The sequence below is a fragment of the Mixophyes fleayi genome, chromosome 5 (assembly GCF_038048845.1).
Source record: "Mixophyes fleayi isolate aMixFle1 chromosome 5, aMixFle1.hap1, whole genome shotgun sequence".
Classification (NCBI taxonomy): Eukaryota; Metazoa; Chordata; class Amphibia; order Anura; family Limnodynastidae; genus Mixophyes; species Mixophyes fleayi.
Genome location: NC_134406.1, coordinates 277,071,658 through 277,098,732, shown reverse-complemented (window position 1 = coordinate 277,098,732; position 27,075 = coordinate 277,071,658). Strand labels below are relative to the sequence as shown.

Sequence of the window (27,075 nt, the reverse complement as noted above, 5' to 3'; positions counted from 1 at the left end):
CATGGGGCTCATGCAAGCTAACCTAGCAGAAGTATTGACCAAGCAGAAGACTTGGTATGATCAGGGCGCATGCACCAGAGTTTTTAACGTTGGGCAGAAGGTACTTGTTCTGGTGCCCAAATATCAGAACAAACTCCAGGCTGCCTGGGCTGGACCGTACATGGTCTCAAAACACCTAAGTAACATCACCTATGTGGATAGTAATGGTAGTCGGCAGTGGACCTACCATGCGAATATGCTAGAGGCAAACCACAAACATGTGGAGCTGGTAGCAGCGGTTTGCTGCTTGCCAACTGAGGAACCAGTAAGTGATCCACTACCTGACCTCCACACGGATCCCAAAGGTAAGTGTGGGCTGGGATAAGCGGTTGAGTGCACGCAAGAGGGAGCAGCTTGAGACAGTGTTGCAGCCCTTGTGACTCAGGTTAGTCCAGGCTTCCATCCTGATGCACCATGTGAACACTGGTGAACATAGGTAAATTATGCTACCCGCTTAACGGGTCCAGGTGCCAAGGAGACTATATATAGGGAGGTGTAGGAGATGCTTGAGCTAGGTGTGAGCCAGACATCTTACAGTCCCTGGTCATCCTCCATTGTATTGGTTCCCAAGAAGGACAAGACAACGTGGTTTTAGCGTAGATTACAGCTGGTTAAACGCGGTGACAATGTCTGATGACTATCCCCTGCCCCACATTGACGCTCTGTTAGACGAGTTAGCTGAAGCAAAGTATATTTCAACATTTGACATGAGCAAGGGGTATTGGCAGATACCACTGACCCCAGAGGCTCAAGAATGGTCTGTGTTCATCACGTCATTTGGCCTATTCAAGTTTAAGTCCATGCCATGTGGGATGAAGAACGCGCCAGCCACCTTCCAGTGGGTGGTGGATTACCTGCTGTAGGGGTGTAAGGACTTTGCTCAGGCTTACTTGGATGACATTGCCATTTTCAGTAATTCCTGAGAGGACCATCTGAAACATTTAGGGCAGGTGTTGGAGAAACTTCTGAGATCTGGTGCTGTAACTCATAGCAACCAAAAACCACCAATCAGAACTGCATATAATCTAATAGGTTACTGTGGGTTACTAAACCTATTTTGCACAGTTTTCATAACCCTCCTGCACATGCGTGACCACTGACCTTCCGGCTTAAAGCGGAGAAGGCACCGGACCGCGGGGAAACTCTGGGTTTGGTTTTGGTGCTGACATTAACTCTTGTCCTCTTTCTCCGCTCATCCGGGTCCCTGCCCTAAAAGAGACAAGATCTCCATTAGTGTTTAGTCTTCTGTATCCGATTGTTTTATCTGCTAACAAGATGTAAACAGCTGCGAACATTACATATCATGTTTGCGACACTCTGCTGCCGAGCATGTGAGAACATAACACAAGATACTGTCTCAGCGTACCTCGAAGCACTACAATACCCAGCATGTCATGTATACTGAAACTGATAACAGTGCACATTTTGTACGAACTCCTTTTCAATGAATATTTATTATAAAGTCCAGAGAGTAAGAATTGCTTTTATCATACAGAAAAAGAGGAATTGCTTCGTGTTGTTGGTCATTCCTGAAAAACAGGGACAATTCTTGAGCCAAAAATATAAAGTGATAATTTGACAGCAACCAATCATATATTTCCTCTCAATATGTAACCAGCAGCAGACTGATGAAAGCTGATATCTGATTGGCTGCTACGTTATCGGTTGGACACACCTAGTTGGACCCATTTCCAGTTTTATTAGATCGGCCCATTGGGTACTCATCATTGCAGTAATTTGGGGCCCAATATTGGTCCAAGTGAAAGAGTTTTATAATATTTTTTATTATTTTTTCATTTTATCTTTAAATAATTCTTATCTACTGTTACTGCTTTTTACATTTTTGGAACAGAAATACAAAATCTGAGATCACTTGCGCGCACTACAGAGATCGGCCCGGCAAAGTGGTTAGTTAACCCTGACCCCAATAGGCCATTATCACCGGAGCAGCGGATATTTATGTTAAATTGTGCAGATAACAGATTTTTTTCATCAGCGTAATAAGTGTCGCTTCGGAAGCACGCCCCCAGGGGCATGAGGGACACGCCCCTGTCACCTGACCACACCCCCTTCTCCTGACCACACCCCCGCAGACCGCACACTGTTGTGAATAAACACTCCGCCAGTTGGGGGGTTTGGTGAATCAAATACAAAATATAAACATTTTAAACCAAGTTTGATTCACTAATAAATATGTTGGACGTTTGCTCCAAATGTATTTTATAGCATTTAAATATTCAAATATCTGTTTCCTAAAGGCCTCACTATATGTATTGTTCTCCTCTCTCATCACCCCCCTAAAATGTTCCGCTCTGTCGCACTAATCACCTCTGGAGAGAGGGTTGGGTTATTATGGTCCTAATTACCCCAGTGCAGAACAGGAGCTGTACAGCAAGAGGTTAATGACTGTGATTAGTGTTAGTGGGATGACGCTATTTCCATGTAACAGTTACTTTCCGTTTTGTATAGTCAATAAAATACACAAAATATTATCACATACTCCCATTTCTCTGGGTATTGTCATTTAGAACCATTAACAGCGTGTAGTTTACTCTACTGACATGAAATGAAACATTTAACAATGCCATCTACTGGCCGAATTACCATGAAAAATACAATTTAATATAACATAGCTTTACGTAATACTTTCCTTACTTGCAATATGCAGATTATTAATTACTGACCTTCTATAGATCTGCAGAACATTGCTCTGTTCCATCTACCCCCTGACAGATACATAGTGATCACACGGTCACTCTCTGTCTCTCACAGGTCACTCTCTGTCTCCCACACGGTCACTATCTGTCTCTCACACGGTCACTCTCTGTCTCTCACACGGTCACTCTCTGTCTCTCACAGGTCACTCTCTGTCTCCCACACGGTCACTATCTGTCTCTCACACGGTCACTCTCTGTCTCTCACACGGTCACTCTCTGTCTCTCACACGGTCACTCTCTGTCTCTCTCACACGGTCACTCTCTGTCTCTCACACGGTCACTCTCTGTCTCTCACAGGTCACTCTCTGTCTCTCACACGGTCACTCTCTGTCTCTCACACGGTCACTCTCTGTCTCACACACGGTCACTCTCTGTCTCTCACAGGTCACTCTCTGTCTCTCACACGGTCACTCTCTGTCTCTCACACGGTCACTCTCTGTCTCTCACATGGTCACTCTCTGTCTCTCACACAGTCACTCTCTGTCTCTCACACGGTCACTCTCTGTCTCTCACATGGTCACTCTCTGTCTCTCACACGGTCACTCTCTGTCTCTCACACGGTCACTCTCTGTCTCTCACACGGTCACTCTCTGTCTCTCTCACAGGTCACTCTCTGTCTCTCACATGGTCACTCTCTGTCTCTCACACGGTCACTCTCTGTCTCTCACATGGTCACTCTCTGTCTCTCACACGGTCACTCTCTGTCTCTCACAGGTCACTCTCTGTCTCCCACACGGTCACTCTCTCTCTCTCTCACACGGTCACTCTCTGTCTCTCACACGGTCACTCTCTGTCTCTCTCACACGGTCACTCTCTGTCTCTCTCACAAGTCACTCTCTGTCTCCCACACGGTCACTATCTGTCTCTCACACGGTCACTCTCTGTCTCTCACACGGTCACTCTCTGTCTCCCACACGGTCACTCTCTGTCTCTCTCATGGTCACTCTCTGTCTCTCACACGGTCACTCTCTGTCTCTCTCACAGGTCACTCTCTATCTCCCACATGGTCACTCTCTGTCTCTCACACGGTCACTCTCTGTCTCTCACACGGTCACTCTCTGTCTCTCACACGGTCACTCTCTGTCTCTCACACGGTCACTCTCTCTCTCTCACACGGTCACTCTCTGTCTCTCACAGGTCACTCTCTGTCTCTCACACGGTCACTATCTGTCTCTCACACGGTCACTCTCTGTCTCTCACAGGTTACTCTCTGTCTCCCACACGGTCACTCTCTTTCTCTCACACGGTCACTCTCTCTCTCTCACACGGTCACTCTCTCTCTCTCACACGGTCACTCTCTGTCTCTCTCTCACACGGTCACTCTCTGTCTCTCTCTCACACGGCCACTCTCTGTCTCTCACACGGTCACTCTTTCTCTCTCTCACACGGTCACTCTCTGTCTCTCACACGGTCACTCTCTGTCTCTCACACGGTCACTCTTTCTCTCTCTCACACGGTCACTCTCTGTCTCTCACACGGTCACTCTTTCTCTCTCTCACACGGTCACTCTCTGTCTCTCACACGGTCACTCTCTGTCTCCCACACGGTCACTCTCTGTCTCTCACAGGTCACTCTCTCTCTCTCACACGGTCACTCTCTGTCTCTCACACGTTCACTCTCTGTCTCTCACATGGTCACTCTCTGTCTCTCACACGGTCACTCTCTGTCTCCCACACGGTCACTCTCTCTCTCTCTCATAGGTCACTCTCTGTCTCTCACAGGTCACTCTCTCTCTCTCTCACACGGTCACTCTCTGTCTCTCACAGGTCACTCTTTGTCTCTCACACGTTCACTCTTTCTCTCTCACACGGTCACTCTCTGTCTCTCACACGGTCACTCTCTGTCTCTCACACGGTCACTCTCTGTCTCTCACAGGTCACTCTCTGTCTCTCTCACAGGTCACTCTCTCTCTCTCTCACACGGTCACTCTCTCTCTCTCTCACACGGTCACTCTCTGTCTCTCACACGGTCACTCTCTGTCTCTCACAGGTCACTCTTTGTCTCTCACACGTTCACTCTCTGTCTCCCACACGGTCACTCTCTGTCTCTCACACGGTCACTCTCTGTCTCTCTCTCACACGGCCACTCTCTGTCTCTCACACGGTCACTCTTTCTCTCTCTCACACGGTCACTCTCTGTCTCTCACACGGTCACTCTCTGTCTCTCTCTCACACGGCCACTCTCTGTCTCTCACACGGTCACTCTCTCTCTCTCTCACACGGTCACTCTCTGTCTCTCACACGGTCACTCTCTGTCTCTCACAGGTCACTCTTTGTCTCTCACACGTTCACTCTCTCTCTCTCACACGGTCACTCTCTGTCTCCCACACGGTCACTCTCTGTCTCTCTCTCACACGGCCACTCTCTGTCTCTCACACGGTCACTCTTTCTCTCTCTCACACGGTCACTCTCTGTCTCTCACATGGTCACTCTCTGTCTCTCACACGGTCACTCTCTGTCTCCCACACGGTCACTCTCTCTCTCTCTCATAGGTCACTCTCTGTCTCTCACAGGTCACTCTCTCTCTCTCTCACACGGTCACTCTCTGTCTCTCACAGGTCACTCTTTGTCTCTCACACGTTCACTCTTTCTCTCTCACACGGTCACTCTCTGTCTCTCTCTCACACGGCCACTCTCTGTCTCTCACAGGTCACTCTCTGTCTCCCACATGGTCACTCTCTCTCTCTCTCACACAGTCACTCTCTGTCTCTCACACGTTCACTCTCTGTCTCTCACATGGTCACTCTCTGTCTCTCACACGGTCACTCTCTGTCTCTCACAGGTCACTCTCTGTCTCTCTCACAGGTCACTCTCTGTCTCTCTCACAGGTCACTCTCTCTCTCTCTCACACGGTCACTCTCTGTCTCTCACACGGTCACTCTCTGTCTCTCACAGGTCACTCTCTGTCTCCCACACGGTCACTCTCTCTCTCTCTCACAGGTCACTCTCTCTCTCTCTCACACGGTCACTCTCTGTCTCTCACAGGTCACTCTCTCTCTCTCTCACACGGTCACTCTCTGTCTCTCACACGGTCACTCTCTGTCTCTCACACGGTCACTCTCTGTCTCTCACATGGTCACTCTTTGTCTCTCACACGGTCACTCTTTCTCTCTCTCACACGGTCACTCTCTGTCTCTCACACGGTCACTCTCTGTCTCCCACACGGTCACTCTCTGTCTCTCACAGGTCACTCTCTGTCTCCCACATGGTCACTCTCTCTCTCTCTCACACAGTCACTCTCTGTCTCTCACACGTTCACTCTCTGTCTCTCACATGGTCACTCTCTCTCTCTCTCATAGGTCACTCTGTCTCTCACAGGTCACTCTCTCTCTCTCTCACACGGTCACTCTCTGTCTCTCACACGTTCACTCTCTGTCTCTCACACGGTCACTCTCTCTCTCTCACAGGTCACTCTTTGTCTCTCACACGGTCACTCTTTCTCTCTCACACGGTCACTCTCTGTCTCTCACACGGTCACTCTCTGTCTCCCACATGGTCACTCTCTCTCTCTCTCACACAGTCACTCTCTGTCTCTCACACGTTCACTCTCTGTCTCTCACATGGTCACTCTCTCTCTCTCTCATAGGTCACTCTGTCTCTCACAGGTCACTCTCTCTCTCTCTCACACGGTCACTCTCTGTCTCTCACACGGTCACTCTCTGTCTCTCACACGGTCACTCTCTCTCACAGGTCACTTTTTGTCTCTCACACGGTCACTCTTTCTCTCTCACACGGTCACTCTCTGTCTCTCACACGGTCACTCTCTGTCTCTCACATGGTCACTCTCTCTCTCTCACACGGTCACTCTCTCTCTCTCACAGGTCACTCTCTGTCTCTCACAGGTCACTCTCTGTCTCTCTCACACGGTCACTCTCTGTCTCTCACACGGTCACTCTCTCTCTCTCACACGGTCACTCTCTCTCTCTCACACGGTCACTCTCTGTCTCTCACACAGATACAATGTATCTTCCCATTTCCCCCCTTTCTCTCCATTATCTGGTCACTAACCTGGGACTCCACATCCTTGGACTCAGCCCGGTCACTGTGAGATGCGACCACCAAGACACACAGAGCAACGCACCCCCAAAGCAGAAGGAACCTCATAACGAGAGACACCCAAGATCCCACTACATCAATAACAGAAAAGCAGTTTCCAAATTCCTAAATCCCTGTCAGCCCTCCCCCTCTTCCTGTGAATATATCTACAGGGCATGAACTCCCCTCTCCCTTCCCCCTTCTCCTCAGTTGTGTAGCGGGCTCTGGCACAATATGGGGGCGCACTCAGTGGTCCCAGGATAATGCTGAGGGGATCCTGCACCAACAACTGGAAAATAAAGTTCAAATTAATAACACACTCCTGGAAAGATCTTATTAACCACCTGTAATATAAGGGGAAATAACAGAATATCCCAGTGACCCCTTCATTGTCCAGGTGTGTCAGTAGCCCCTCAGCCAATCACAAGTCTTTTCCTATGCACCAGACAATCACACTGCAGGATTGCTGAGCAGCTAATGACATTGCCGGGCAGGGGACAGTGGTTGTTATAATGGGCAGGGGTCATTCTGAAACTACAACTATTGTGGAACTATGAGTCCCAGCATGCCTATGAGGCCAGGGCGTTTATAAATATTACTGCACCGTCACTAAGAGCTCATTTGCAGTGGAGCTCTCGGCAGGACCAGTCCTGTGTCGTCCTCTCAGGGTTTTTTATATTGTCAAGACTTGGACTGCAAGAAGAAGATGCCAGCGGTGCCAGCCTCCATGCCCATGCTTAGCTGAGGAAATAAAGAGGGTCCACGAAGGTTGTGTTTGAGGGTCTTTGTTTAGAATACAGTTTTTTTCTACTGTGTGATTTATTTTTTATTTTTTCTAGTGCACTACAGGTCCTAGCGGGTATGCTGGCAGGTGTGGTTCCTCAGCTGCCATGGTTATGCCAGAGCTCGTAGTACTACAAGCACCTGAATGCCCAACTACTTAAAGGCAGCCAGGGCATGCTGGGACCTCTAGTGCACCAGGAAGAAAATAAATTTTAACACTTTCCTTTTATTGATCATGTTATTTATCCCCCCCACACTCCTCAGCCAGGCGCTACCTGCAGCATGGGGCGGGTCATACCTGGAGGGGGGGTTCATTAGCAGGGATCTGGCAGCAGGCACAGTAGATGCGCCTCCCATACCTGATACATAAGTATTATGTAGCAGGTGAAATGGGAGGGAGCGGAGCTCAGTTCTGGGAGAGTGGGCAAGTATGAGATAATAGGGTGTAGTAACACACCCGCCTGCCTCTTTCCTCACCCGTTCCGCCTCTGTAGACGTAGAAAGGTGCAGCGGACAGGTACAGGCTGACACATACGCCATTTTACTGCTTGTGCGCAATATGGAACAGCACACGTTGAGCTTACGTTCATCTCAGCATCTGGTCCACAAATTCGCTCTGGGAAACGACAACTATTTGCTCTTGGGAGCAGTGGCGGATCCGGGGGGGGGGGGGGGCGATCGGGGCAATCGCCCCACTTAGCAGGGACTTGCTGCCGACAGCTGCACACTGCAGGTCCGTTTGGCAGTGACAGAGTGCTGCCCGGCTGCTATGATTGTGTTTTAAACACACTGTCACTGCTGAACGGACCTGCACATATTGTGCAGCCGCCGGCAGCCTTTGGTGTAAAAAGGGGGCGGGGAACTATTACATGGGGAACTATTACATGGGGCACTATTACATGGGGTATTATTACATGGGGAACTATTACATGGGGTATTATTACATGGGGTATTATTACATGGGGAACTATTACATGGGGTATTATTACATGGGGTATTATTACATGGGGCACTATTACATGGGGCACTATTACATGGGGTATTATTACATGGGGTATTATTGCATGGGGCACTATTACATGGGGTATTATTACATGGGGTATTATTACATGGGGAACTATTACATGGGGAACTATTACATGGGGTATTATTACATGGTGCATTATTACATGGGGTATTATTACATGGGGTATTATTACATGGGGTATTATTACATGGAGTATTATTACATGGGGCATTATTACATGTGGTATTATTACATGGGGTATTATTACATGGGGCACTATTACATGGGGTATTATTACATGGGGCATTATTACATGGGGCATTATTACATGGGGTAACATTACATGGGGTATTATTACATGAGGTATTAATACATGGGACACTTTTGTTTGCTTGAAGCTTTTACATTAGGCAAAGTGCAACTGGAAGATGTAGGACAAGACCTGAAATATGGTGCACCCTTCACCCAGCAAAGTGCCCCCTAAAAATGACCCCTCTGCCCCCTTAATCTTGTTCAATATTCTTGCTCCGTAAAATGAAATGTCATTATTGCATCGCTCTGAGCTTACTCCGAACGCGGCACGAAACGCTCTGACTCCGCCCACATGTTCCCGTCAGATAACGCCATCCTGCTCCGCTACCCACTGGGCAGGTGTGGCCGGGTCACATAGAAATAACACATTGTATAAACTGATTTCAGTTAGTGATGCCAATGTATATCGTTGCAGATGTACTGATTGTCATATTGGCCATGTATAGATTTCTGAGGTAGATGCCATTTTTGAGGCAACTGGATTTTCCTGAAGAAAGGAACGCCCATAGTGATTAAGAATTTGAGCTGACAGTGATTAACATATCTTTAAGCCTGAATATACTGCAAGGGGTCGTTATCCTTTGTATTCCATGTACAGGGGCTGGGGGCAGGGGGGTGTCTACCCACCGGCCAATCCCATGATAGGCTACCTCGGGCTGGGTCATTGGGCCACCTGTATATTTTTTCTTTTAAAATGTTCCTAGTAGGCTGCTGACCCAAGTCTTGTCCCCCGGGTTAAAATGAGCCCCTGCCTGTGTATCCTCTGTGATAGAGAGATATGGAAACTATCTGAATAATGAAACAGAAAGTAATTTTGGAATGATGTCAATTTTGTTAAGTTTAAATTGCATTAAATCCAAGTTTAGAGAACATATTACATCCTGATGCTAATCATTGAGGGCCTGATTCATTAAGGCATATAAATGGCAATACATGTCATATTTGGTGTAATGTTGCTCTGCACATCAGGGGCAAATGCAGAATTTCTAGAAGGGGGTTCCCATGCCAGCTGCCAGAGTGACCATCATGCAATTGGCACGACTATCAGTTTAACCTGTGCTAGGCCACTCTCCAACTGCTACTGTTAGATGCACGCAGCCCCCCCCCTTCACAAGCAGAGCCATGTGAAGCAGGACATAGTCCTCACTGAGAAGGAACATAACCCAAAATCAGCACCGTAGCTGCTTTCACTACCCGTAGCTGCTCATGTTGCTGCTTGTCTGGATCCTGGAATGTTGCAGCTCTGTTTGGCAAAAGGATAGGTAAATGAGATATGGAAAGCCGAGCAATGAGTGAGCACTCTGCACCCATCTCCCAGCCTGCAAGCAGCCCCAGGGATGCTGGGGATCTATCCCCAGCAACCCTGATCTATTGGAAGAGGTCAGAGGTACCAGCTCAGGTACACCAGTAACCGGGTACACGTGCAGCGTCGGTTACCCAGAAGAAACCCGGTTCTGGATGCTGGTATGGAGTCCAGTGGTGGCAGCATTTGTAAGCCCCTCCTACTGCGGCAAGAGGACGCATTTAGGGTAAAGAAAGGGAACGGTGACAAGGTAAGCCCAGCCGGTTCCCAGCAACAACAGACAGGGTGACATAGGTGCTCCATCCTGTCACAATTCCTCTTTGCCATCATTTATTGATCATGAAGCATTATGTGTGGGTGGCAGAAATATGATACCCACAAACCTCCCTAAGTGGATTATAATCTATTACAGAGGAGAGCTGTGTATGAACACAACTACTGCTGCAGAAATACAACAACATCGTCTGACACTTACATAGATACACCGACAGACCCCAATACTGAGCATTAGACACCTACCATTAAATGATTAACTCACGCCTCGACCCACATTACATTAACCCCTCTCCCCCTACTCCTTATTTCATTCTGCAGACTCTTCTATCTGCAATCACACGTGGGTTGGCGCACATCAGGTTGTGCACGCCTCACCTGTGACATTGTGCCATGGGGAGAGAGGGTATGATCCGCTGCCCGCTGTATGATGGCTGGACCTGGGGGAGGGACCAGCCTGTCATCCAATCCCTGCGTTCCCAGGCTGAAGGAGAACTGGACTATACGCCGGAGAACGCAGCAACGGCCAATTCATCTGTGAGCGCACAGGGCACTTACAACAGACTACGGTTTCAGGGGCAGAACGGGGATTAGACTGGGCGTATGCACGCAGTCAATGTATAGTGAGGGTGTGCGGAGCTCGAGCGCACGCAGCAGCGTCTGATTCAAACTTTGAGATTTTGAGGAGGGATATTATGGAAATTAGGGATGGAGAGTGCACATTATTGAGAGAGTTACCTGCTTTATAGAAGGGTGCACCTCCATTTCTTCTCCGCAAAGTGTCTTTTGAACACTGGGCTGGCGGAGATCAGATTTCCTATACTTACAATATTACACATTTAGCGCTTCCATGTTGTACTCCAGGAGGGGAGCGTATGTAATATAGAGTCACAGACTGCCCCGTGTAACAGACACTCTCAGACATGAGTCTATGAGTCTACACCGGGCAGTATGAAACATTTATGTCATAAAGTTGCGGCAGTAAAGTGGAGGTCGGGCGTTGACGTCAGCGGACTCTTCAGATATATGCGTCTTCCCGTACATAGAGGCGTATTACTAGTCTGCAGGGTTGTCTCGTTGGCGGCACAGTGTAGTGACTGTGACATCATAGCCCATCGCCAGACTCCCAGCCAATCAGATCCACCAGTAAGAAGCTGCCAGTTGCTTCTCCTACATGTTATCAGCCAGCGCCCCCTGTGCCCATCACTGAGCACTATAAACACTGGACATTATGTCACACATTCAGTGGTTTAGGTGCCCCCTAACCACTGGTGCTCTAGGAGACTGCCTAGTTTGCCTAATGGTAGCACCGTATACAGCCAAAAGGGTGCACCCACCAATGAATATATATTATATGGTTAAGTACAGATGACTCAACCACAATCTAATGTAACACACAGTCTGTAAATAAAAATGTCACTCACTAAGAAAATGCAAAATATAGATATGGCTATATAAGTTTTTCAACATAATATAATTCAAATTTTGTGCAATAAAAAACAGGTTTGTCCTCTAGATATTTGTAGGAATTGTATTTATTGTCCCAGTGCATCTGGCTGCTGACACTTATTGATGACATTGCTCCCGCTCCAGGGCGCGAGTCTCTGCTTCTCCTGGATTCTTGCTAGGGATGGACGTCCGAAGTCCATCATCAAATGATGGCTTCCGCCACTTAAACGTCTGATGTGATGGTAACTAACCATCGCATCAAAAGAATGTGATGGAAAAAAGTATTCATATGATTTGCGCATGCGCTATACCCTGCAGCACAGCCGGCTGGCGATGGGCCTGGGGGGGGCGGGATCGGGGCGGGGTGCGGAGTGGAGATTTACTGGAAGAGGCGGAGCAGGACAGGACAACACCGACCCCGCCACCAGTGAGTGACTGCTGCACACACATTGTTCAGGGCCGCCATCAGAAATAGTGGGGCCCAGTACAATGAAGCAGGCAGGCCCCCTTCCTTCCCGATGAACCAGGGCCATCTTTCCTACTGGGCATGATGGACAGGTGCCTGGGGGCCTAGAGGAAAAGGGGGCCCACGGCAATGAAAAAAAAAATCCAGTAGAAATAAAACGAAAAAAAAAACTTACAATTGGTGATCACGATCCGGCTCCCTCTCTGGTCCTCTCTTCCATGAAGGGGGTCTGACTTAGGCGATTGAAAGGTAAGTGAAGGGGGCCCTAATATATATATATATTAGTATATGGGGAGAGGGAGGGAGAGAGAGACTTCAGGGACTGAAGGACAGCGGACAGAGCCGTGACTGTAGCGATTGAAAGGTAAGTGAAGGGGGCCCTAATATATATATATATTAGTATATGGGGAGAGGGAGGGAGAGAGAGACTTCAGGGACTAAAGGACAGCGGACAGAGCCGTGACTTTACCGTCAGCCTTAACTCCCGCAGTGCGTTCCACCAACAGGAAGTTCTGCATTTGGAACGCAAGTTTGCGTGCCAAATGCTGGTTACCTGTTGGTGGAACGCATGCGTTCCACTGTGGAAGTTACGGCTGAAAGTACAGTCACGGCTCTGTCCGCTGTCCTTCAGTCCCGGCGTCTTCGCTGCTGTCTGCAGCCTGGCTGTCACAGTGACAGCCAGGCTGAAGATAGCGGGCCCCATGGTAAGAGTGTGCCACTGGGCCCCCTGGTGAGCCCGGGCCCGGTACAAGGGTACCCCCTGTACCCCCCTGATGGTGGCCCTGACAGTGTTCATGCAGCTGACTGAGTGTGGGATTGTGACAGGTCTGTGTGTGATTCTGTAGCTGGCTGTGCTCTTATTGGCTATATGAGAAAGTGAAAGCCAATCAGAGCTAGCAATGTAAAACGCTTCAAGGAAATCAAAAGGTTCCTACATTATAAAAACAACAGTGAAATACCAGATGACTGCATCGATGCATTTATCAAAGTTCGTCCACTGTTAGATAGGTTGTCTGAAACATTTGCTGATTGCATTAATGCAACGTATTTCCAGGCCATTGATGAAATGATCATCCCTTTCAAAGGAACACACAGAGGCAAAGAGTGCTTAAAATCCAAACCCAAAAAGTGGGGCTTCAAAGTATGTGTGAGGGCATCTCAGGACAGATAGGTCTCAAAATTTGAAATGTACCAAAAATGTAACTCCACGATTACAGGATTTGGTGTGATTGGTGATACTGTGATAAGACCATGTGACGGATTAGACGATAGAAGACACAAGTTGTTTCTGGATAATCTTTTTACCTCTATTGTCTGTTAATGGGGTTCTCTCTCTGATGGCAAAAGGAATCTTTATTGTTGGTACCATTAGGCGAAACAGAATTAAAGATTCTGACGCCAAGCTCGTCAACTCTAAGGGCTAGATTTACTAAGCTGGGGAAGTTTGAAAAAGTGGGGATGTTTCCTATAGCAACCAATCAGATTCTAGCTGTCATTTTGTAAAAGGTACTAAATAAATGAAAGCTAAACTCTGATTGGTTGCTATAGGCAACATCCCCACTTTTTCAAACCCGCAGCTTAGTAAATCTAGCCCTAAAACTTTAGCGAAATGTTGTAGAGGATCAATTTCGGCGGCCACATCGACAGACAATGTGAGAATTCTACGGTGGGCAGTTAATAATATTGTTCATATGATCTCTACATATGCAGGAATAGAACCGCAAGACGTCGTCTCCAGATGAGACAGAAAACAAAAGGAGGATGCCCAAGTAACAAGGCCGTTTATGGGGGAGTAGATATGTGGATGACTGCTCACTACCCTCATTCAATCACTTATCAAAAATGTTACCATAGGATAATTCAATATGGGCGAAAACACCAAAAAAAGGGGAAGGCATTCTAACTCTAATGTGAAAACACCCCAAAAAAGCAAAAAGTTGGCAGAAGGTTGTACCTAAAATAAGATTGGATGGAGCTGGACATTATCATAAATCTTAAATCTTAAAACACCTCCACAGCGCCACGACAAAAACGGAACCAAACGCACTGGCTACATTTAGGCAAATACAAATCTTCCGTGTGTCCAAATGGACTAATTTGGACATACTTAACAACCACCAAAGACCAATATACACAAGTGTCCAGTTAACGTTTCTGGCTTTTAAACACATATATATATATATATATATATATATATATATTTATATATATATATATTAAAAAAAAAATTCATAACTTGAAAGGTATTATCTTTTCAATAAAATATATAAAAATATATATATTATTTTATTATATATCTGTAAAGTTATAAATTTGTCCCTGAAGAGGTTAATGATCTGAGTTGACCTGCTGATCTGTGTCAGCACAATGTCACTACCTGCTATGCACATAGCAGACACCAGGGGGCGAAGCCCTGGGGATTCTGGGAGTTGTAGTTTTTGAGTCTCCGGGAAGTAGACAGTGATGTGAGAGCTGCAATGCATCATGGGACAAGGCTTTGATCCTTACTCTGTGCTATTCAGAGCATTTAACCCTTTGAGTGCAGTATTTGGGGAGATTTCCTGTCACTCAGATGTCACTGTACAGACTGCTGACACTCTATAGCACCCCTGCCTGACCTGGTCCAGACACCACCATGTCCTCTGGGGAGGTAAGTACCCTCTCTGGATTATACACTCATAACTGATCTGAGATCATTTATATAATATATATATATCAGTGGCTCTCCAGCTACAGGGGAACTACAAGCCCCAGCATACCCTGGCATGTACTATAATGTCATACATATAATGTTTTATAAAGGTTTATCTTCCCATATATACCATACAGTTATCCTATGGTGTATGTAAAGATCACAAGACTCCAGAAAAGTGAGATTTGTAGAAACCTTTAATTTAAAGACAAAATCATCACCGTAATTTATTTATATAGCGCCGCCAATTCTGCAGCGCTGTACAGAGATTTTTTGTCATTCACATAAGTCCCTGCATTGGAGCTTACAATCTAAATTCCCTAACGCACACACTAGTGGCCAATTAACCTACTAGTATATTTTTGGAGTGTGGGAGGAAACCGGAGCACCCGGAGGAAACCCACGCAAACATGGGGAGGACATACAAACTCCACACAGATAAGGCCATGGTCGGGAATTGAATTCAAGACCCCAGCGCTGTGAGGCAGAAGTGCTAACTGCTGAGCCACCGTGCTGCCAGTAACATTATCACATCAAAATCTTCCCCTGCCAACCTCAGCTCCTTCCCTCCTACAACTGAGTCCAAGATCCTCACTTTCCTCCAATCCTCCTCACCCACAACCTGCCCCCTCGACCTAATTCCCTCCAAGCTCCTCCACTTCCTCTACCTCATTGCTTGCCTGCACCATGCTCTCCTCTTCAACCTAAGATACTCTTATTCCCCTTATTCTCAAGAATCCTTCCTTTGACCCTTCCTCTTTCCCAACTACCACCTTGTTTCTCTGCTCCCCTCTTCTTCCAAAATACTTGAACGACTTGCCTTCAACCATCTGACCCACTTTCTCTCCTCTCATTCATTCTCCTTATTCCGACTTCTGCCCTCTAAACTCAACCGAAACTGTTCTCATCAAAGTGACCAATGACTTTTAGTCAGAGGACAACATCTCCCTTCTCATACTCTTGAACTCCCTGCTGCTTTCAACACTGTTGTTGACTCTCTTCTCCTTAACACGCTTCAATACTTTGACCTTCATGACACTGTCCTCATCGCTCCGCCTCCTACCTCTCAGGTCATCTGTCAGTGTCTTTACTTCTGACCCCTGCTCCCCTGCTCTTCTTAGCCCTCTACTCCTCTCTATCTACACCTCTTATCTTGGCAAACTCATATACTCCATCAGCCTCCACTACAACCTCTACACAGGTGACACCCAAATGTACCTTTCCTCTCCAAACCACCCTATCCAACTACCTCTCTGCCATCTCTACCTGGATTAACAAATGCTTCCTCAAACTAACTGTTACGAGCCTCGGCGGTGCTCAGCCGCCGCGACCCTCTCACCTGCGTCCAGGCCGTCGCTATGACGAATGGAACGTCACTTTCGGGTCTCGTCCCGGCAGTTGCCTAGGCAAGATAGCACCGCATCCCGGCATCAGGTGCTGCCGGGCGCGCGCGCGCAAACCATCAGGTGGCAGCTATTATTACAGCCCTTAGGGCTATTTACACGCCTGCCCTCATTGGCCAGTGTTTATAAGGCAGGAAGGGCTTAGCCTCCCTGCCGGTTATAGTTCCAGTCTTTCTGTGTCTAGCCTGCTCCTGAGCTATTGTTGGTGTGAACCTTTAGATTGATTACCTGTGTATGACCTATTGCCTGTCCCTGGATTCTGAACCATTGCCTGTGACCTTGACATATTGCCTGTACCCGGATTCTGAACCGTTGCCTGTGACCCTGACCGTGCTGGTACCTGACATCTCCTCCGGTGCTCCGTCCAGTCTGCAGATCACTGGCCTGCCTCTGTTCCATGTGTTACCTTCTGTACCTGTGCGCAGCCGTGTGAGTAGAAACTTATACTACTCTGAGTTTAAGACCTGGGGGCATCTGAGTACCTGTGAGCATAACCAGTCTCTACAGGAAAGGCGGCTGCTAAAGGTAAAAGACCTCTTCTACCAGTTCTATAAGTTTATGCCGCACTGGTTGTCATAACATTATAACTGGTCAGTGAAGAGTGGGAAACTATTCCCATGAATGAAAGCTGAACAAATCTTTCTCCAGCTCAAGTTTTGGCGGGCCAAATCCAAACACTATCTCAGATGGTTCAAGGCCTGTCGCATAGGTTGTCTGCACAAGAGGAATCTGCCAGAGCATCACAAGCCCAGCAAGCTCCCTTGGCTTGTACTGCTGAACCTAAATTGAATCTGCTGGATTGGTTCTCTGGAGATAGAACCCTATTTCACAACTTTAAAGAAAGTTGTATGCTGTACTTCCGCCTTAGGCCTTGTTCATCTGGATCGGAACTTCAAAAGATCGGCATCAGTATATCTCTTCTGCAGGGTGATCCTCAATCCTGGGCATTCAGCCTTGCTTCCAAAAGTTCTCCGCTACAATCTGTTGATGCGTTCATTGATGCCCTAGGACTCCTTTATGATGATCCAGACAGAGTCGCCTCGGCTGAATCACATCTCAGGGCCCTGAAACAGGGTTGCCGCACTGCTGAGGAATACTGGGCGGAGTTCAGGCGCTGGTCCATGGACAGCGAGTGGAACCACCTGGCAATCCGGAGTCAGTTCCGTTTGGGTCTTTCCGAACAAATAAAAGATTTCCTGGTGCAATACCCGGTACCGGCTACACTGGAGAATCTCATGCAACTGGTCATCAAGATTGACCGCAGGTTTAAAGAAAGGAAGGCCGAGAGGAACACCTCTGTTTCCTCAAGTTCTTTTCTTACTCCTCCTGATGTACCATGTGAAGCCGCTGAGCCCATGCAGCTAGGTGCTTATCGTCTCACTTCAGAAGAGAAAACCCAGAGACGTACTTTAGGCCTTTGTCTGTATTGTGGCAACAGGGGCCACCTCCTCTGAGCTTGTCCCAACAAGTCAGACAAGTCGGGATAAGAGCAAGTCTAGAGAACATGGAAGAGGTTCGTCTAGGCATGCAAATTATATCTTCCAAAAATGCACTCCTGGTTCCTGCGGTTATCTCCTTTGGTGCACAATCTTCTCCTGTCTCTGCCTTCCTGGACAGTGGCGCCGCTGGACACTTTCGGGATCTGGACGTTGCCCATTCCTTGGGAATACCTATCATTAAGCTTGAATCGCCCATCACTGTCTGTGGTCTGGATGGAGGTCCTTTACCTGGCGGAAAAGTGTGTTCACAGACACCACTATTGCAACTCACCGTGGGGGCGCTACATTCCGAAGCCTTGTCCTTTTATCTTATTAGATGTTCTTCCGTTCCGGTGATCTTGGGACATCCTTGGCTACAGCTCCACAATCCGGTCATTGATTGGAACAAGGGAGACATCATTCACTGGAGTCCGTCTTGTTCTTCATCCTGTTTATCTGTGCCTGTTCGTCTGCTCCAGGTCTCTTTGTATCAGCTGCCTATACCCTGCCATGAGTTTCAAGATGTATTCTCTAAACAGGCAGCTGACACGTTACCTCCTCATCATGACTACGATTTTGCTATTGACCTAGTTCCTGACTCTAAACTCCCTAAGGGGAGATTGCATTCCCTCTCGATTCCAGAAACGCAGGCCATGGAGGAGTACATTAAGGAGAATCTGAAAAAGTGGTTTATTAGGCCTTCTAAATCCCCGATAGAAGCCGGGTTCTTCTTTGTGTCCAAGAAGGACGGCTCTCTTCGACCCTGTATTGACTTCCGTGGCTTAAATAAGATCACCATCAGGGATACTTACCCACTTCCACTCATATCGGTCCTTTTTGATCAACTCAGAAGCGCTTCAGTATTCACCAAGATTGATCTACAAGGAGAGTACAATCTTATACGCATCAAGGACGGGGATGAATGGAAGACTGCATTCAATACCCATTCAGGCCACTATGAGTACCTGGTCATGCCTTTTGGTTTATGCAACGCACCTGCTGTCTTCCAGGATCTAATTAATGATGTTCTACGAGAGTTCTTGGGGCACTTTGTCGTAGTATACCTGGATGATATCCTGATATATTCTTCATCCATGGACCAGCACCGCCTTCATGTCAAACAGGTCCTTTTTACACTTCGGCAACATCAACTCTTTGCCAAGCTAGAAAAATGTGAATTCGAGGTCCAAAGAGTCTCATTTCTAGGATATATTATCTCCCCGGAGGGTTTCTTCATGGATCCCAGCAAGGTCCAAGCAGTCTTAGATTGGGTACGCCCAACCAATCTGAAGGCCATACAAAGAATATTGGGCTTTGGGAATTATTACTGGAGATTTATTCACTCCTTCTCCGCCATGGTAGCTCCTCTTACTGCCCTAACCCGTAAAAGGGCTGATGCCACTAACTGGACCTCTGATGCTTTTGCCTCTTTTGAAGCCCTGAAGTTTGCCTTTGCCTCCGCTCCAGTCTTAAGACATCCCAATCCTGATTTGCCGTTTGTCATCGAGGTGGATGCCTCTGATAGAGGTGCTGGTGCTGTCCTGTTCCAGAAGGATCCTCGGGATCATAAACTGCACCCATGTGCTTATTTCTCACGAAAATTCTCTGCTGCTGAGAGAAATTATGACGTGGGCAATCTAGAACTTTTAGCTATCAAATGGGCATTTGAGGAATGGCGACACTGGCTGGAGGATGCTGTTCATGTCATCTCTGTGCTCACAGACCACAAAAATTTGATGTTTATTGAATTGGCCAAACGTCTAAATTCCAGACAGGCACGTTGGGCCTTGTTCTTTACTCGCTACAAGTTTATTATTTCGTACAGACCAGGTTCCAAAAATGTTAAAGCGGATGCACTCTCTCACAGCTTTGTGTCCTCTCTGTAACGGATTTACTGGATACACTACTAATCTTGATTAACGCTGGCTTACCTGAGGTGCGGAGTCTAACGATCTCCCCAGTATTCACCAAGAACCGCCGCAAGGCGGGATGGACTTTGCTGCCAGGAGTCGCAGGTCGCGGTACTCAGGTTTGCCCCAAGATGTAGTACAGCGGAGTAGGAGCAAGATGAGAGTAGTCGGACAGGCCGGTTTGGTACACAGGCAGGCAATGCAGACAGAATCAAGAGGCGGTCTCGGAGTCAATCAAACCGGGTCGGTACACGGGTCACCAGAACAGATGCGTGGTCAGCTAGCCGGGTCGGTACACAGGAAGGCAGATAAACGTATAGAGGAAGGAGCGTGAGGCAATCCGGGTCAGGAGCACAGGCAATAAGGAAGGTCAGCAAGCCAAGTCGGTACACGGAGGACAACGGAATCCAGAAGGGTGAACAATCCGAGTCGGTACACTGGGAGTCAACACACAGGAAGCAGGAACAAGGAGGACACAGGAGCCAGGAACTGGTAAGTTGCTCTGACACTCTCCAAGTGTCAGAGCTATGTATTTATGCAGTGTCCCATTTGAATTCCCTAGGTAGCGATCATGTGACCGCCCTAGGTAGCGGTCACGTGACCGCAGAACCGGAAAGTGCGGCTTCCGGGTCCGTCGGAGCGGCGGGGGAACACGGAAGGGAAAGTATCGTGACACTCTCATCCTTCCGCTATTCCGCTCCCTATTGTGCCCTCATCCTCTATTCATTCGGGATTGACCCAGGATTTGTGTGCTGCTCTCCAAAATTTCCTCCTGAGACTCCTTCGGGTAAATTGTATGTACCGGTCCATCTCCGGAAGGAAGTACTGCTGCAGGCTCATGGCAACAAGGTTGAGGGACATCCTGGAGTGTTCAAAACCACTGAAGTCCTCCTACGCACGGTTTGGTGGCTCTCCTTGACCGCTGATGTTAAAGAGTTTGTGCTCTCATGTAGAGATTGTGCTAGAACCAAGACTACCAGAAGTTCTCCGTCGGATCAACTCATGCCGTTATCTACTCCAAGTAGGCCTTGGTCGCATCTGGCTATGGATTTCATTGTAGATTTACCCTGGTCATCCGGTCACAATACAATCTAGGTGGTGGTAGATCGCTTTAGCAAGATGGCTCACTTCATCGCTTTGGCAGGCCTACACAATTCCCAAACTCTGGCACGGTCTGTCTGAAGATATTGTGGGTCTCAGTTCATCGCTCAGTTTTGGAGGTCTTTCTGCAACCACCTTGGCATCAACATCAGTCTGTCTTCTGCCTACCACCCACAGTCAAATGGACAAACAGAAAGAGTCAACCAGTCATTGGAACAATTCCTCCAATTATACATTTCCAAATTTCATAGCAATTGGTCATCTTTACTCCCGTGGGCCGAATTTGCCTATAATAACTCTTGCCATTTTTCCACCCGCACATCTCCATTCTTTTGCAACTACGGCCTTCATCCCAGGTCTAACTCTCTTGCTTCATTCAACTCTTCTAGTTCTCCTGGGGTACGCCAAACAGCCTCCCGTCTCAGAATTATGTGGAAAAAGGTCCATGCCGCCCTGCTTCAGGCCTCTGCTCGGTCAAAATGTTTTGCAGATCGTCATCACAGGAATTGTTCTCTTAAGGTGGGAGACAAAGTCTGGCTGTCCATCATCATCATCATTTATTTATATAGCGCCACTGATTCCGCAGCGCTGTACAGAGAACTCATTCACATCAGTCCCTGCCCCATTGGAGCTTACAGTCTAAATTCCCTAACACACCGACAGACAAAGAGAGACTAGGGTAAATTTGTTAGCAGCCAATTAACCTACTAGTATGTTTTTGGAGTGTGGGTGGAAACCAGAGCACCCGGAGGGAACCCACGCAAACACGAAAAGAACATACAAACTCCTCACAGATAAGGAGAACTCATTACCCCAGTGCTGTAAGGCAGAAGGTGGGAGACAAAGTCTGGCTGTCCATCATCATCATCATTTATTTATATAGCGCCACTGATTCCGCAGCGCTGTACAGAGAACTCATTCACATCAGTCCCTGCCCCATTAGAGCTTACAGTCTAAATTCCCTAACATACACACACACAGACAGACAGAGAGAGACTAGGGTAAATTTTTGATTACAGCCAATTAACCAACTAGTATATTTTTGGAGTGTGGGAGGAAACCGGAGCACCCGGAGGATAACCCACGCAAACACGAGGAGAACATACAAACTCCACACAGGCCATGGTTGGGAATTGAACTCATGACTCCAGCACTGTGAGGCAGAAGTGCTAACCACTTAGCTACCGTGCTGCCACTTGGAATATGAGGCTCAAACAACCCTGCAAGAAATTGGGACCTTGGTTCATTGGACCTTTTTCTATTATAAAAAAAGTTAATCCTGTTGCCTTCAGGCTGAAGATTCCACCTTCTTTGAGAATGCCTAATACGTTCCACTGTTCCCTCTTGAAACCTGTTGTCTTGTCCTCCAAGTTTGAGACTCCGGAACAACCCAAACCTCGACTAGACAACTTACATGGTTATCATGAATATATTGTAGAGAAGATTCTCGACTCCAAGAGGGTTCAGGGACATACCCATTTTCTGGTGCATTGGAAGGGCTACGGCCCAGAAGAACGTTCTTGAGTCCCCTAGAAACACCTACACGCCGACAAACTCCTCAAGGAATTCTTTAAACGGTTCCCTGAAAAACCTGGATGTCGGGGTTCCTTGACCCCTCCTCAAGGGGGGTACTGTTACGAGCCGCGGCGGTGCTCAGCCGCCGCGACCCTCTCACCTGTATCCCGCCCGTCGCTATGACGACCGGGACGTCACTTCCGGGTCTCGTCCCGGCTGTTGCTAGGCAATGGTTGGGACGCTGTAGTAGATAGCACTGCGTCCCGGCATTAGGTGCAGCCGGGCGCTCGCGCAAACCATCAAGTGGCAGCTATTATTACAGCCCTTAGGGCTAATTACACACCTGCCCTCATTGGCCAGTGTCTGTTTATAAGGCAGGAAGGGCTTAGCCTCCCTGACATTTATAGTTCCAGTCTTTCTGTGTCTAGCCTGCTCCTGAGCTATTGTTGGTGTGAACCTTTGGATTGATTACCTGTGTATGACCTATTGCCTGTCCCCAGATTCTGCCATTGCCTGTGACCTTGACATATTGCCTGTACCCGGATTCTGAACCGCTGCCTGTGACCCTGACCGTGCTGGTACCTGACATCTCCTCCGGTGCTCCGTCCAGTCTGCAGATCGCTGGCCTGCCTCTGTTCCATGTGTTACCTTATGTACCTGTGCGCAGCCGTGTGAGTAGAAACTTATACTACTCTGAGTTTAAGACCTGGGGGCATCTGAGTACCTGTGAGCATAACCAGTCTCTATGGGAAAGGCGGCTGCTAAAGGTGAAGACCTCTTCTACCAGTTCTATAAGTTTATGCCGCACTGGTTGTCGGAACACTAACATGTCCAAATCTGAGCTTATCATCTTTCCTCCTACTAATGTCACCGCCCCTCCCCACATCTCTCTCACAGTCGAAAACACCACTCTCTCCCCTGTTCCCCACGCATGCTCCCTTGGTGTCATTCTTCACTCTATCCTCAGCTTCACCTCTCGCAGTCTTGTCGCCTCCTCCTCCACAAGATGAAAAATAAGCCCCTTTCTCACCCAGGAACTAACTAAAACTCCACATGCTCATTATCTCCCACCTTGACTACTGTAACCTCCTCCTCACTGGCCATTCCCTCCCCCATCTTTACCATCTACAATCCATTCTGAATGCTATGGCTAGACTAATCTTCCTCTGCCACCGTTCCTTCTCTCTGTAAATCCCTTCACAGGTTCCCCTTGTTTACAGAATTTAGTTCAAGGCTGGTCACCTACAAAGCCCTCATTAACTCTTCCCCTCCATACATCTCTTTGCCTCACTTCCCCTCATATAATCTCCTCCACTCCTGTCTCCAAGACTTCTGCAACGCTGTACCTCAAATTCTTCAAACGCTCCCTCTAAACTCACCTCTTCATGCTTGCCTACCATTCCCCCTCTTAGACTCTCATGTTCACTCTCTACTTCTCCATCCACCACTTATGTCCTATCTGCACCGACTGTCTCTCATTACCGCCTCCGTCTAGATTGTAAGCTCTCACGGGCAGGGTCCTCTCTATTCTATGTCTCCTGTCTGTCCACCTTGTACCCCCTGAGGTCATGTCCTATGCCGAATCTTCTGCTCTGTGTTCACTCACACGCATGGAACTTGTACCTGTGTCAGTGATAGCTGTATTACCACTCATGATTATCCACGTATGTGTTATGATGCTTATTGTATTTATGTATCTCTTATTATATGTATTACATTCATGTATGTCATATCTGTAAGAAGATTGTCCGGCACTACTGAATCTGTAGCACCTTATACATTACAGCTGTCTTTTAGGATTTCATATTTTATTGAATCGGAAATACGACAAAACTGAATGCACAGAGGATTAAGCATGCAGTGAAATCTTAATGTATTGCATATTGTGTTCTCTCATCAGTTCTACATCCACTGAAGAAGCCCATATATAGGCTTCAATTCTCCCTACTTTTTGCAGCACCTTGGCTGTGTTCAGTAAAATTTACAGTGATCGTATGATGTGCCCATGTGTGCAGGCAGTGAGTCTCTCACTGAAATAGCTGCACAACGTTCCCTTATGAATATGTGACATGGGAGCATAGAGGCACTGGAGCATAAAAGCATGGGGACATGGGAGCATAGAGGCTTGGAGACACAGGAGCATAGAGGCATGGGGACATAGAGGCATGGGATCATAGAGGCATGGGGACATGGGATCATAGAGGCATGGGGACATGGGAGCATAGAGGCTTGGAGACATAGAGGCATGGGATCATAGAGGCATGGGGACATGGGAGCATAGAGACATGGGAACATAGAGGCATGGGATCATAGAGGCATGGGGACATGGGAGCATAGAGGCATGGGGACATGGGATCATAGAGGCATGGGGACATGGGAGCATAGAGGCATGGGGACATAGAGGCATGGGATCATAGAGGCATGGGGACATGGGAGCATAGAGACATGGGAACATAGAGGCATGGGATCATAGAGGCATGGGGACATGGGAGCATAGAGGCTTGGAGACACAGGAGCATAGAGGCATGGGGACATAGAGGCATGGGATCATAGAGGCATGGGGACATGGGAGCATAGAGGCATGGGGACATGGGATCATAGAGGCATGGGGACATGGGAGCATAGAGGCTTGGAGACACAGGAGCATACAGACATGGGAACATAGAGGCATGGGATCATAGAGGCATGGGGACATGGGAGCATAGAGGCTTGGAGACACAGGAGCATAGAGACATGGGAACATAGAGGCATGGGATCATAGAGGCATGGGGACATGGGAGCATAGAGGCTTGGAGACACAGGAGCATAGAGGCATGGGGACATGGGAGCATAGAGGCTTGGAGACACAGGAGCATAGAGACATGGGAGCATAGAGGCTTGGAGACACAGGAGCATAGAGGCATGGGACATGGGAGCATAGAGGCTTGGAGACACAGGAGCATAGAGACATGGGAACATAGAGGCATGGGATCATAGAGGCATGGGGACATGGGAGCATAGAGGCATGGGGACACAAAGACATGGGAACAAGGAGGCATGGAAGCATAGGGACATAGAGACATGGGACCATGGAGGTGCAGACATATGGGGGCACAGAGACATGGGGGCATAGGGACATAGAGACATGGGGCATTGAGGCGCAAAGACATAGGGGCACAGGGACATAGAGGCATAGGGACATGGGGGCACAGAGGGACATGGGAGCGTGGAGGCATGGGGGCACAGAGAGACGTAGATAAATAGAATTTTGTTGATGGACAGCTACAGGTATGTCCATTTTGACTGTGTTTGCTTTTTCCTTGTGTTAACTTTCTCTTTTCCTTTATCAATTAATATAACAATAATATTAAATATTATATAACCTACCACATTTATTTTTGAACTCTGTTCTAGGTCCCCGTGTTCTTTGATGAGGTGGCGGTGTATTTCTCAGAAGAAGAATGGCGCCATCTAGAGGAGTGGCAGAAAGATCTCTACAAGCAGGTTATGCAGGAGAACCTGGAAGTTGTGCTGTCATTGGGTAAGAAACTGGTATACAGTGGAGGCTGTGCTGTCATTGGATAAGGAACTGGTGGAGTGGAGGCCGTGCTGTGATTGGGTAAGAAAGTGGAGGTTGAGATGTCATTGGGTGGATTAGTGATACAGAGTGGAGTTTACACTGTCAGTGGGTGGAGTAGTGGTACAGAATGGAGGTTACACTGTCATTGGGTGGAGTAGTGGTACAGAGCGGAGGTTACACTGTCAACGGATGGAGTAGTGGTACAGAATGGAGGTTACACTGTAATTGGGTGGAGTAGTGGTACATAGTGGAGGTTACACTGTAATTGGGTGGAGTACTGGTACAGAATGGAGGTTACACTGAAATTGGGTGGAGTAGTGGTACATAGTGGAGGTTACACTGAAATTGGGTGGAGTAGTGGTACATAGTGGAGGTTACTCTGTCATTGGGTGGATTAGTGATACAGAGTGGAGGTTACACTGTAATTGGGTGGAGTAGTGGTACAGAATGGAGGTTACACTGAAATTGGGTGGAGTAGTGGTACATAGTGGAGGTTACACTGAAATTGGGTGGAGTAGTGGTACATAGTGGAGGTTACTCTGTCATTGGGTGGATTAGTGATACAGAGTGGAGGTTACACTGTAATTGGGTGGAGTAGTGGTACAGAGTGGAGGTTACACTGTCAGTGGGTGGAGTAGTGGTACAGAATGGAGGTTACACTGTTATTGGGTGAAGTAGTGGTACAGAGCGGAGGTTACACTGTCAACGGATGGAGTAGTGGTACAGAGTGGAGGTTACACTGTAATTGGGTGGAGTAGTCTTACAGAGTGGAGGTTACACTGTAATTGGGTGGAGTAGTGGTACAGAGTGGAGGTTACACTGTCATTGGGTGGAGTTTTGGTACAGAATGGAGGTTACACTGGAATTGGGTGGAGTAGTGGTACAGAGTGGAGGTTACACTGTCAACGGATGGATTAGTGGTACAGAGTGGAGGTTACTCTGTCATTGGGTGGAGTAGTGGTACATAGTGGAGGTTACTCTGTCATTGGGTGGATTAGTGATACAGAGTGGAGGTTACACTGTAATTGGGTGGAG

General features: G+C 47.8%; 2 protein-coding genes across 10 annotated transcripts in view; one reads left to right on the top strand and one right to left on the bottom strand.

Moving 5' to 3' along the window:
* LOC142159421 (uncharacterized) overlaps positions 1-6,940 on the bottom strand; it is a 29,913-nt gene extending 22,973 nt beyond the window's left edge. For 5 of the 7 annotated variants that reach the window (XR_012692950.1, XR_012692953.1, XR_012692951.1 and 2 more), the window contains exons 1-2: positions 6,764-6,933; positions 1,141-1,248 (exon numbers count right to left, since the gene is read on the bottom strand). Coding sequence is in view for 1 of the 7 variants with exons in the window: in XM_075214303.1 (XP_075070404.1) it covers positions 1,141-1,248; positions 6,764-6,859 (204 nt within the window). In the remaining 6 variants the exon portion in view is untranslated. Of the gene's footprint in view, positions 1-1,140; positions 1,249-6,763 lie in introns of all 7 variants that reach the window. The other 2 variants (XM_075214303.1, XR_012692955.1) reach the window with 2 other exon arrangements.
* Positions 1-27,075, top strand: part of LOC142159385 (uncharacterized) — a 53,805-nt gene that overhangs the window by 19,625 nt on the left and 7,105 nt on the right. For 2 of the 3 annotated variants that reach the window (XM_075214237.1, XM_075214236.1), the window contains exons 1-2: positions 14,843-15,032; positions 25,875-26,001. In XM_075214237.1, the coding sequence (XP_075070338.1) occupies positions 15,018-15,032; positions 25,875-26,001 (142 nt within the window). In that variant the 5' untranslated portion in view covers positions 14,843-15,017. Of the gene's footprint in view, positions 1-14,842; positions 15,033-25,874; positions 26,002-27,075 lie in introns of those variants that run through there. The other variant, XM_075214238.1, reaches the window with a different exon arrangement.